This window comes from Meles meles, chromosome 15 (assembly GCF_922984935.1).
Source record: "Meles meles chromosome 15, mMelMel3.1 paternal haplotype, whole genome shotgun sequence".
Taxonomy (NCBI): domain Eukaryota; kingdom Metazoa; phylum Chordata; class Mammalia; order Carnivora; family Mustelidae; genus Meles; species Meles meles.
Genome location: NC_060080.1, coordinates 73,390,839 through 73,403,761, shown reverse-complemented (window position 1 = coordinate 73,403,761; position 12,923 = coordinate 73,390,839). Strand labels below are relative to the sequence as shown.

General features: G+C 44.4%; 1 protein-coding gene across 1 annotated transcript in view; it reads right to left on the bottom strand.

Moving 5' to 3' along the window:
• Window positions 1-12,923, bottom strand: part of LHCGR (luteinizing hormone/choriogonadotropin receptor) — a 55,216-nt gene that overhangs the window by 9,848 nt on the left and 32,445 nt on the right. The window contains exons 7-9 of the mRNA XM_045979625.1: window positions 7,835-7,903; window positions 2,775-2,849; window positions 504-689 (exon numbers count right to left, since the gene is read on the bottom strand). Of these exons, the coding sequence (XP_045835581.1) occupies window positions 504-689; window positions 2,775-2,849; window positions 7,835-7,903 (330 nt within the window). The remainder of the gene's footprint in view (window positions 1-503; window positions 690-2,774; window positions 2,850-7,834; window positions 7,904-12,923) is intronic.

Here is a 12,923-nt window from a genome sequence, read left to right as displayed (position 1 = left end):
GAGCTAGGATTCTGCTCTGAAATGAAAGAGGATCTTCTCGCTGGGAGAGAAATAGCTTTTTAAAAAAAAGTCTTCTGTAGAGTTTGTGTCCATTTTTTTTTTTTTATTAAAGATTAAGATGTTAGGTAAAATTTACTCTCTTGAGCCTACTTCCTTCTTTAAAAATGATGCTCTCCGTTAAGGATTAGCGCTAATCTTTAAGATGCTAGTTTTTTTACTCCATTTTGCAACTTCAATTACAGCCTAATTTAAGGTTATAACTCAGTTAGCCTAGAATAGGCTACAAAGGTCTTATAGCTGCAGGGTGAATCAACTGTTTGGAATTAGTGTTTGGGAGGAAATGGGATGGCTCATTTTCTTCTTGTCTCTCTGAAAGTGACCCCATGGCTCTGGAGCTGATCTAGAGCAGGCAGTGAAGAGGCAGGAAGCTGTTGACCAGTTGACTGTTTTGAAATCTGCTTCTGCCACATCTTGGCAGGCTCTACCTTTTGTTTTTTACTTACTCTTTTGTTGGCAAGTTTCTAAAAGCACAGCAGTGGCTCGGGTAAGTCAGTGTAGCATCCAGGAGGTTGGCAAATTTTTCCCTTGATGGCAGTTTTTTTAGAGAATAGGATGACGTGGCAATGAGTGTCTGGATGGACTCCAGCCCATAGCTAGGCAAAGCTTGCAGTTTGGTGGAAGAAATATCCCTGAAAAATAGAATGTAGTAAGCCTTTTTGTTTATATATTTTATACATGTGATTCATGGGATGAAACCTCCTCTCAACAGTGTTGTTCTAGGTTCTGAGGAATCTTTTCTCCATCTCATCTTTCCCCTAATTCTCCATTCAGTTACTCTCATTAAGATCTAAATTAAAAAAAAAAACAACAAAAAAACACACAAAAAACCCATGCTGTGTTTTTTTCCCTCATATGCACCCTGTTATTCCTTTCAAGGTTGAGTGTAACTCCTTATAGGTATAAGGAGTTCATTAGCATTCTCTCCCCGCTCCCCACATCCCTTTCTCCCTCTCTCCATCCCTCTCCCTTTCTCCACTTAGCAGACATGAAATAACTATTGCCTTATGAGACAGCAGGCACATGCAGTGACATCAGCTTTTGTGGTCTCTCCCAGGGGGAGATATTCAGGGGTTCAGGTATCTCTGTCTTTGACTGATCAAGCCCCGAAGAGTAGGTTTGCCCTAAGCATGGGCTGGTTATACTATTAAAAGCTGCTATATGCCTTAGCCGTCATCGACCTGGGAGGTAGACAGCACATTTTCTAAAGGCAAACTGGATTCATCAGTCCAACGCAAGCAAGCACTGGGCCAAGCAAACAGAACTGTATGGAAAGCTTCAGTTTTGTAAACAAGGTCTCAAACTCGTTGGTTTTCCTAATCTTGAGGCAATGTCCAAGAAAAATCCAAGTTCAATGTAAGGAGGAAGACAAGTCAGTGGAAAATTTAATAAAATACTGCCCATCTCCTGGGTGGTTGCTGCTGATGCCTCATGAAACTTTTCCAGCAGTGTAATCCCCTTCAGCAAATTGGAATAGGAGACATACAGGCAAGGACCCATGGCATAGGGGAGCAGAAGCTGAGACGCAACAGAGAAAACAGTGGGCAGGAGCCATGAGGTAGTAGACGCAAAAGTCATGAGGTTGAATGGAGAGTAGAGAGTGAGTCAGGATTGAGAGCAGCAGAAGTTAGGAAGTTGAGAAGGTGAGGAGTTTTAATGGTAGACATTAGGAAGTAAACAGAGTCAGGGGTTATGGTTGCAGAAACCGAGAAGTGGAGTCAGGATGGATACTGGGAGGAGCTGGGGAGTAGATGAAGTCAAGGGTTGACAGTGGTGGGGGCTAGGACTAGACTAGACAGTTCTGGGTTGACTGTAGTGGGGGTAGAAACTAGATTGAATTGCGGGTTGACAGGAACGGGGGCTGGGAAATAAGAGACAGGAAGGGATGACAGCTCTGGGGGCTGGCAACTAGACACAGTCAGCGGGGGTTGATAGTAGTGGTGGCTGGGAACTAGAGATAGTTGGGGGGTTGGTTGATAAGATTGGGGGCTGGGAACTAGACACAGCCAGAAGTTAATCGTGGTGGGGTTGGAAGTAGAGTGGTTCTGCAGCTCGCACCCTCGGAGCCTAACATAGCAGCTCAGCTCTGTCCAGACAAATGCCAGGGGCAAGTCAGATCTTTGGCCTTTGCATGTCCAGAGTGGATGCCAGGTGGGCAGCCACCCACCCATCTGCCAGCGTGTGAGGCAGCCCGACACAGTTGGTGTTATAGGTTGAATTGTCTTTCTCAAATTAAAATGTGGAAGTCCTCAGCCCTCAGTACCTCAGAATGTGACCTTATTTGGACACGAGGTTTTCACAGAGGTAATCATGATAAAATGAGGCCATTAGGATGGATCCAGATCCAGTAGAGCTGGTGTCCTTATAAAAAGAGGGTAGTTCAGAGACAGGCAGATCCGCACAGAGAGAGCCATGCAAAGGCGAGAGTTACGCTGTCACAACTGGAAGGCACACCCAGGAGCCAGGAGAGAGGCCTGGAACAGAGCCTGCCTTCACAGCCCTCAGGAGGAATGAGACTGCTGCCACCTTAGCTTCAGACTTCTGGCTCTAGAATGGAGACAGTTTGTGTCATGTAAGCCCTCCCTGTTTGCCTTATTGGTTCATGGCAGCCCTTTCACAGACGGAGGCTGAATCTCCACAAACCAGCCTGGGGACGGGGTGGCTGGACACCCTCAGTAGTCCTTGGTGGGGAGGGAAGGCAGCCCTGCTGTACTCACAAGATGCTAGGTCCTGTGGCCCCCCGGAAGGCTCCATTGTGCATCTTCTCTAGGTGTGCATTTTCCTTGAGCTCCCTGTGAGGAAGAAATTGTCCTTAGTGGAGTGTGCACTTACACATGTCACTGGTCACAGCTGCACGGACACACGGTTGGAGCAGCCTGCCTGAGTGGTGCTCAGTGCTGAAGGGGAAAGGGGGACCATAAGGAAAGTGGAAAAAGACATGCCGGTGCAGGGCAAATTGTCCTGTTGCTGGAGTGTGTGTCCTGCCCCACCTTTCCCCTGCAGTGTCCCCCTCGCTCCTCCTTAGAATGTGTTGTCCTGCAGCTTAAAGCGTTCACCCCCTTCTGGCCTGGAATTAGGAAAGTTGGCAGCCACAAAGGTGCGCAAGAATGAGAACACTGCTCCAGGGTTCAAGGCTGAAGGGCGGAGATGCGGCCTACTGTGTGTCCTGTGCTCAGCCGCCCTGATCTCGCACGTCTCAGAGTTGGCTAAGAGTCAGATACTGAAGTCTGTAAATGCTTTACTTGAAAAGAAGAAGTAGGGTCCATTCAACAATACCCCTTTCATCCTGTGAACTGTATTCTTTTTCTCTCAGATATGCATTCTCTGTGGGTAGGAAAGGGGAGGAGGGACAACCTGTGTAGAAAATTGCCCCACACCTTGAGCACCCCACAGGGGGCCTTGTGCTGGGTATATGATTGCCATTGTGTATGCATGCTGTGGAAGCAAAAGGGTAGAGGGCCACTGCCATTCATTCAGGCTATGACACAACCAAACGCTGCTCCGCAGGAACTCCCTGCAGCTTCCCTTCCCTCGAGCTCCAAGCAGCTCAGGGTAAACTGCTCAGGAACAGCTAGCTCAGCCTGGCTCTGCCCAGCAGCCTCCTGTCTGGGCCTGGACGCTAGTGTCTCCAAGCCCAGGCCCCTCTCTGGGTGGATCACCAAGCTGGGAGAGGAGTCCCTGGGCTCAGGCTTACCAGCCTTCTTTTAAGCTCTTTCCTTCTACAAGAGAAGAGTGGTGCCTCAAAGAGCATTCTGGAACATGCCTCCATTGTTGGTGTGGTGATTTCAAGCACAGGGACATGATTCTTTGGCATCACTGTTACAGTGTTACATAGCAAAACAGATAGACCGACACCCGCTATCCCCTCCCCTGTAGATGCTTAGGCATCCTGGCTCGCCTCATAGCTCTACAGCTTCTTCATTGTCTTTCCGCATGTCTCCACGTCACGCCTGCCATTTCAAAATGGCAAAAACCCCTGCATCTCGCTCCCTGGGTGGCTGTTTTCCACATGCTTCTACTAAGCGTTTGCCTTGGAAACCCTCAGCCTTCCATCAGAAGGCACTCTTCAGTCTCATACAGTTCTATCCCCTGGGTGTATTTCCACTTTCAAAGAGATGAGGTTGTCAGAGTCAATTGCTGTTTAAAATCTAAATCAAAAGAAAATTTCCTTTCTGAACCTCCATGGCTCTTCTTGCTGATTTGGTTTGTTTTAATTATGTTCTGTTATGGTCATAAATCATTGATACGGGGCTCTGGGAGCAAATAATCCTCATGTCAGCCAGGTCACATTAATTGTTCAAGTTTCATGACAGAGCATTTCACATGTTTTATTAAAACTCGGATTTTTCTGTGTACTGATAACTCTGCATTATGTAACTCAGTTAAAAATAAATCCATCTACCACATTTTCCTGAGGGTCACTTTCATGCTCCCAAGTGACACAAGCCCCCAGGTATGAGAAGCACAGGCAGGATAACCTCTTGAAGCACAGTGGGAGAACCCCCAAACTCCACCCAAAATGTTCATAAGTGGGGTGCTCTGGGAATGGTAGGGACTGACTCTTAGAACCCTAGAGGTGTCTGAGGGCAAACCTCTGGTGCTGCTTCTCTCCACCCTGTCTTGCCTTAGTAAATAGGAAGTTCGAGAACTTTGCAGGGCGTTGGTATCATCATTCTGAACAACTTTGGATAGGCCCGTTTATGAGGAAGGTATCAGAAACTGGGTTGAATGTATAGTGTGAAACTTTTGCTTGGTGGTTTTAAAACCTACCTCCCCTTCCCCGCCTCGATCCTTCAATGGGCCTCCTTGCCTGTAGAAAAGAATTCAGACTTCTCCATTGCCCCTGAGTTCTGCATGATTTGCTTCTGCTCCGCTCCATCTCCGGGTTTGTCTCATACCTGTTTCCCTTGCTGATGACCCTCCAGCCGCCCTGGCCTCCTGTCAGTTCCTGGAGCTTACAACTTCTTTTCTTTGCACATCCTGCTTCCTCTTCCCGTGACATACTCCCCCTCACTATTGCCATGGTGGACTCTTTGTAATCCTCTAGGCTCAGCCCAACTTTCATGTCCATGGCGAGGCTATCGCTGGGCACCTAACCTAAAGTCAAGCAACCCCTGTACGCTCGCAGATCTCAGTAATGGGTTATTTCCTTCTTAGGATATATCCTTATCTGCAATGACTTCATTTATTTACTTGTCTTTTTGTCTCTGTCTTCTGCTAGAAGAGAAAATTCACGAGGGCAGGGACTCTTTCCGCTCTGCCATCTCAGACCCAGCTCCTAACGTGGTGCCTAATATATTGGCGATTCTTAATAAATGTTTATTGAATGAATAAATGAATGAAATTGATTTGTATTCTTGGCAAACTGATTTGTGTTCTTGGTGCCCTCTTTCCTGTAACAATGAGGTGTGGAAGATACAGAATCTTGACTAGTTAGACTTTTTGAAGTTCACACCCACTTTGGCATCATTGAAGCAGCTGGGACACTGCTGACCCAGGCCCTCTGCCCCAAAGTCCTGTTGTCCCTCACCTCCCAAAGATGTCTTCTGCCAGTGTCCCTCCCACTCTGTTTGCTTTTGCTCTGGCTCTCCTCCTCTCTTTTTTTCCCCCAATTTTATATTCAGTTCTCTTAGTTCCCCCCTCATCCAGGTGACTTCAGCCACAAAGGCCTTCAGTCACCCCATCTATTCAGAGAGCCGGTGTCTGTCTCTAGCCCTACACCCCTCACCCCCAACTTCTGTCCTTTCTGCTAACGGATGAACCTTCTTTAAGTGCCCCTCACACTTCGCATCCCAGAACTTTCAACAGCTTCTCCTTTTCTACAGAAGAGAGTCCAAATTCTTTACTGTGGCACCTGAGACCCTTCCTGCTTTGTCCCTAAATCACACCTAGAACTTTCTAAAAGGTACTGTGTGCTGTTCTGTAAACACATGCTTCTTCCTCCGGGCCATTCTCTTTATTGTCCTCTGCTTGGAATGCATTTTCCTTCTCTCTTTGCCGGTCCGACTTAGGCCCAGCTCAAAGTTTATATCTCTCATGAGGCTTCTCTAATTATGTTCTCTTCTGCCTTTGAAATCCCAGGGGGCTTTACTTCTCTCAGGGGAGGCGTCATGCTTTGCCTTCTGTTTTAGTTACTACTTAGAGTACAGTTTATATACCATTTGGCAATGCTTCTTTCTAGGCTGTAAGCTCCCGTGGGGCAAACACCAGGGCTTATTCATCTTCATTTCCACCCCAGATCTAGCATGTTCCTTCAAACACAGCTGATGCTTGGCAAACCCTTGTTGAGCGTATGAGGCATCTGCAAGTGCTGTGCCAGGAGAGGATATGATTTGATTTTTGGCAGAAACAGATTCAATTGGCTAGAGTGAATTCTTTGTTAAATTCAAGTCAACAAGAAAATAAAGGAAAATCTACTCCACGATAGGAAGGTACCATTTCTCATGCATGTGGTATGTGCCAGACTCAGATCATAAAAATATAATCTTATTTATCATTCATTCGTTCATTTGTAGTTAATGAAATGTTCAAGGTAATAAGTAATAAATAAGCACATACCCTGTGTGTGGCTCAGTGTTAAGTACTGAGGATTCAAAACCAATCTTTTCATTTTGGGGGGATTATCCTGATAACAAGCCCATTAGTGGCTCTGTGGCTTGGACAGGTTAAATAACTTGCTCAAGGTCAAGCTGACAAATGTTGGCATTGGAGTTTGAAGTCCAATCAGTGACTCCCAGATCTGTTCTCTTTGCCACGGAGCTCTGTAGCATGGTATTGATGTAATAGAGTCTTTGGTTAATATGTATAGTTAAATAGTATATTGTACAGGCTTATGCTAGTCCCTCGAGACTGGCAGCATCAGCATCTCCTGGGAGCTTGTTATAATTACAAATTCTCAAGCCCTACCATAGACTCACTGAAGCAAAGTCTCTGGGGCTGGGGCCTGGGAATCTGTGTTTTAATAGTCTCCATGGTATTCTGTGTGTTAAAGTCTGAGAAACCTTGGTATAGGCTGTCATTTATACAATTTACTATAAAAGTCTTCTCATTTGTTTTACTTAATTTTGGCTTCAGTTGAGCTTTTCAGACACTCTTAGTTTTTATTATACTCAACTGTAGGGTGATTGTCATCTCACTCTATTCTGTTATGGTTCCAACAGCCCCAGCCCAGCAGGTTTAATGAACGAGCCATTCTTTTAGAAAAGGAGTCATAGAAGGAGAGTTGCGGAACAATGAAGGAAGCAGTTGGTAGGGATGCTCTCCTTGAGTTAAAGGCTATGAACACTGGGGACTGGGGTAGGACATGGTGAAAGCACAACCCCCCCCCCCCCCCGTGAAAAATGCACTCTATAACCCCCCAGCAATAGGGGGATGGGACTGCGAGTGGGCTTGTTGTGGCTGATTAATCTGGTAACTGGGGTTACATGAGTGTGGCTGGGGGAAGAATTTCTTCACTGAAATTGTGCTGCTTCTAACAGACCATCAACCTGAGTGAGGGGGCTAGAGAGTGAGGCTGAGAGATGAGACTAAACTAGGGTGTTGAATATTTTAACAAACTGTCAACTTTAATGTCTCCAGGCTGCATCTATCTTTGAAATCAGGGTGCTTTGGGGTTTCTAGCCAGCCAGTTGCCTAGTAACATGAGTGAAACACTGAGGACTAGCCACTTGAAAGTTTATTTTTGTCCTGAGTTAGTTGCTGAAGATTGAATGTGATCTGGTAGCTAGAGTAATATTTCATTTTTATTCATGAGCTGGGGAAATAAGCACATACTTACAGGGAAATCAGCGTTGTCCCGTTGAAGGCATGACTTTGTATTTCTTCAAACCCATTTCCATATAGTTTGCTGAAGTGAGAGGAGAGAGGATTTAGCAGTGAAAGAAGCACATTTTGGAATCACATAGTCTTCCTTCTGTAACACTTATTACTAAGATAATTACTGGCATTCTAAGGAGCTGGTGAGATGGAGCTTGTCCCCCCGCCCCCGCTTTCTGCTCTCCTTTGGCTTCACTTCCGCCAGTGGCATCATCACCAGTTTGTTTATTTAGTGTTAATTAAGTGCCAGATACTTGATCAGTCATTCTACGTGTATTTTGTGACATAAACCTCGTCATTTCCATTATACTGATCAGAAATCTGAGTCTCAGTGTTGTTGTGTAGTTTGCTCAAGGTTAAAGAACGTAGGGGTAGAAGCGGTTAGTGACCAGAGCCATCTGACTGACACTCAGGTCTTGCCTCTGCTTCTCCAGACCTGTGGGCATTTGGACTTTCTGGGCAGCTTTAAAGTTGGGGGGCAGAGGAAGGCCCCAGGCCTGAGTTAGCTCTTCTTTTCCTTGGATGAGTATGTGTTTTTGCTGATGCCATATTTGGCTCCATAACCAAGAAGATTTCCAAAGCCTGTAAATGGTTCTTTAAGACCAATTAGAGGATAGTTAAATCAGTTTAGTTGGGTGCAGTTACCATTTAGCAAAATGAAATATAACAGAATAGGACAAAGTGAAAAATATTGGAGTGTATTGCCTATAATTAGGGCAGTACTATTTATGGAATTTTGTTCCACCATTTTTCTATGTTATGTACATAAATATATATATATACACACATACATACACACACATGCACACACACACCTGCCTAGAATAAGACATGTCCTGCTCCTTGAGACAGACGTTGGGAAATGTTGGAGCCAGGAATGAGCTTGGAGAGGATCAAGAGGCACACCTTCATTTTACAAAGAAGGGAAGAGGCTCAGAAAGGAAAGTGACTTGTCTACAGCCCACCATAGGCAGAAGTGGGACCAGAACACTTTGTCTTGGGCTACTTCCAGCATATCAGTTTCACCGGTTGTTTTCACTTTTCTTCCACATTCCCTTCCCCCCCGCATGGATTTGTGTTTCCTCTGTGGCTTTATCAGCATCTGACCTATCATACTCATCTGTCACCTGCCTTCCCTGCAGAATGTAAGCTTCAGGAGAACAAGGATTTCAAACTGTTCCGTTTCTTACAGAATCCTCTACGTCCAAGTGCCTGGTGCTTGGGAGGATTACAGTAAATATATGTTAAGTGAATTGGATGAACAAATAGGTATATGTAAGATGAATTTCTTACTGTAAATCACAGTCAACCAAGCAAGTTTGAAAGTCACAGTCTTAGAAGTACTTGTGTAAGTTCTTCAAGAACCAGGATGTAATATTCAAGTGAGAAAGGGCTATGGTACAACATAAAATTAAGCTCCACCATCTGGCAAGACCCTAGCTTCCCTTTACAGAATTGCTGTTAGTGGCATGGCCACGGAGGAATGGGCTGGTGGCTGTGACTTAAGAAACAGTTTAGACACCTTCCCCAGCTGTTCCTGTTCCCTGTGGCTGTTGTCTAGAATCGTTCTCTAGCCTTTGTTAAATAAAATAAGCATGGAAGTGCGTCTTGTGGTGTATGTATGTGTGTGTGTGTGTGTGTGTAGTGTGTGTAGTGTGGGGGGGGGGCAGGTCAGCACACCTGAGACAAACCAGCATATAAATAAGTCTAAGGAGGACTCAGGGTTGAAGCATGATATTTGAACACTGGCATTCAGAAAGTGAAGATTATAAAATAATTTATAAAGACTCATTAATTTGAGTTCAGAGCAACCTTGTTTTGTAAAACCCCGGGGTCTCTCATGATGCTTGCTACCTGGCAGGAGCCCAGCCTTGCCCTTCCATGTGAGGAACAGGCTTCTCTGGCTTCTCCTGCTCTTCTGTGCTTTCTTCTGGAATTTTGAATTTATAACTTCACCTGTGAGCTCTTAATTATATTCTGTAATGGATTCTTGGGTGCCATTTTTCAGTAGTTTTCTAGGATTTGAGGGTAGAGTTACTTGGGTTATCTCCCCTGTCTTGTGTAGTTATGCACAACCTTCTTGCCTCCTTAGCAGCACAAAGAAAGAATTCTTTTTTAAATTTTACACTTAGACTATGATTCTTTGGCAGTCCCTTATCATTTGGGTGTTTGAATTCCTTTATAACAATCTCTTGTAGATGAAGAAATTGTATTGGACTTTTCTCTGAACTTCTTTGAAAGTGGATTTCTTAGAGTCTTGGCCAGTGTTTGTTAAAACATTACCCTTCATCCACTGACTCAGAATCAACAGGAGCTGCTTGCTGGAAATGCAGACTCAGACCCCCTGAGCATGTGCCCTGCAAAGCCATGGCATCAGAATGTGGTAGTGGTCAGGGATATGTACTTTGAGAACAAGCCCTCTCAGTGAACGTGGGCGTGCTGCTGTGGGGCCCTTTGCCCTCGGGTACGGCATAGGATGATATAGCTCTCATCGCTTCCATATGCAGAGCAGATGGTCTGCTGCACAGAACGGAGTCCAGAGTCTGGTTCCCTTACTGCTTTCCCTGCCTTGTAAGTGATGGAGCTACGTGTATAGTGAATTAAGATAGAGCAGCTCCTACTCTGTTTTGAGCAAAGCAAAGCTGCCAGCAGTTGTCTGGATGCCCATGCCCCATCATCCTTACATGCTATCCTGATCCTAGTTTTGATCCTAGTTTCCCCCCCCAAGTGGGGCTTACAATGCCATTGCTCTAAGTGCAGCTTTGTGGTTAAACTTGCAAATCTTCAACCAGCCGCTCACTACTTATTCACTGAATTACTTCAGGCTGTTACTTAACCTCTTTGTGTCTTAATTTCCTAATCTGAAAATAGGGATGATAATAATAGTACTGACCTCAGAAGGCTGTTGGGTGATTAAAATGCTAAACATATGTTAAGCGCTTAGAAATAAGTCCTGGAACACTGTAAATGCTTAATGTGTTGCCATTATTAGTAATAGTAGTAGTAGCTCCGTCTCTCTGACCAGAATAGAGGGAAAGGGTTTCCCTTGCCATGCTCTGGACAGGATTTCCATGAAATGCAGCAGTCCTTTTAACTGAACTGTGGTCCGCTGGGGTAGGGGACCTTCCTGTTCTTGGTGGAGCAGGTCATTTCAGTGGCCTGGGCTGCCTCACATGTACTCACTCTCCAGAGGCCCTCAAACATCTTTGGTCTGTGCTAGCATCATGGAACATGCTTGTACTGGGACATTTTTCAGGTTTTTGTTCTTGGTTTTTTGTGTGTGTGTTTTTTTTTTTTTGTTTTGTTTTGTTTTTTGTTTTTCAAATAGTCTGGGTCCTGCTTGTCCCTCACTGTTTGCTTTTCAGCTGCTTCTCTCCAGCTTTTTCTTACCAGTTGTACACAATAGAATGTGTTGCTTTATTTTGATTAAAACAAGTGGCTTCCTTACTCTGAAGAACTTACAAATGTGAGTGGGAGGCCTCCTGCTGTCATGTCAGTCCATGCTTTCAATTGCCCCTTAAAACATCTGGAGAGTGACTTAATAACTTTTTTTCTCCAAAACATCATGGTGTCAGAATTAAATAGGATGGCTTCCTTTGCCTTGAGGACACTGTCACAAGCACAGAAAGGATTTTTCCCCCTCTCCTGTATTACAATAGCTGCACCTTATTTTAAAGCATTGTCTATGTTCTCTATTCAAATGTCAGTAATTGTGATTCAAAAACAGAAAATGTCACCTTTTTATTCAAAATAAAGTTCAGGCTTTAGAACTTAATCACAGATGATACTCTCACTCTGAAGGCCACCTTGAAACAAACTCCAAATATTCCTGGGGCTCTAAAAGCATTTCTGGGGTTATATTAACAGTATTAGATGGTCTGCTGTGGTTCCCTTTTGGATCTTGTAAACACCTAATTTTTGGACAAGATTTTAAAGACGAATCTAGTTTTTGGACAAAATTTTAAAGACGAAAGCTTAATTTGTGTCTGCAGATCTGCAGGGTCTCAAAAAAAATGGCCTCAGGGTTTCTATTTTAGAGAATATACCCTATTGTGATATATCTATAAGCAAATATTTATCAAATGACTATACTGATACCTACCTAAAGAGCAGGGATCCTAAATTCATCACTTTTTTCTCCCTGTGGTATTTTGCAGGATATTTTAATATCCTGTGTATGAAGTGTCTGAAGACCCCTCTTGAGTGCATGCCCTGGCCATGGTTGTATGGGTAACTCGGGACCAGTCACTGTCACCAGACTGATCTCTATATGCTGCCATGACCTTAGTTTTGAATGTTCATCAGAATTCCTCTATTTCTGTGCGGTCACAGTCTCAATGGCACGGGAATCCTCTCTCTGATGTGGGCATACCTCCTGCCTTTCAGCAGCCCTGAGTTGTTATGTTTCTCTCAGCCAAGTTCATGTCATCTTCTATGACTTCACCATAGGTAATAACAAAAAGATGACAGGCATCCAAAAGAATGATGACAGCAATGGATTATAATACATTGAATAAAATTTTCGAAAAATCTACTTCTATAGTGATATTTAGAAAAGAGATTGAGAGAGAAGGAGAGGATTCTTTTTTTTTTTTTTTTAACAGAAGAGTGCTGGTGGTAATATGTGTAGAAAAATGATGAAATTTAAAACTTCCGCTTTGTAACTCCCTGCATAAAAACCAAATGGAACCATTAGATGAAATGCTGGCCAATGGGCTAATTGTACCAACTAACCGTGTCCCACTTTGGTTTATTATTAATGACAAAGGGAAAAATATGCCCTTACAATGAAGATGTCTGGCAGTCATACTTCAGCCAAACGGCTAAGGAGCACGGCATGCTGTGCCTTCTGGTTTCATGCACTGGGAGGGACACAACATGCCCTTTGCAATGTACTTGCAGTAATGTTGTCCTGAATCGAATCCTGACAATATAGTCAGATGAATTCAAACAACTGACCTGGGCTTCTTCAAGGAATTGCTGTCATAGAGAACAAAGGAAAGTGGGGGAGAAGATCTTAGTGGGTGGGGTAGGAGGTGAGGTTGGGAGGA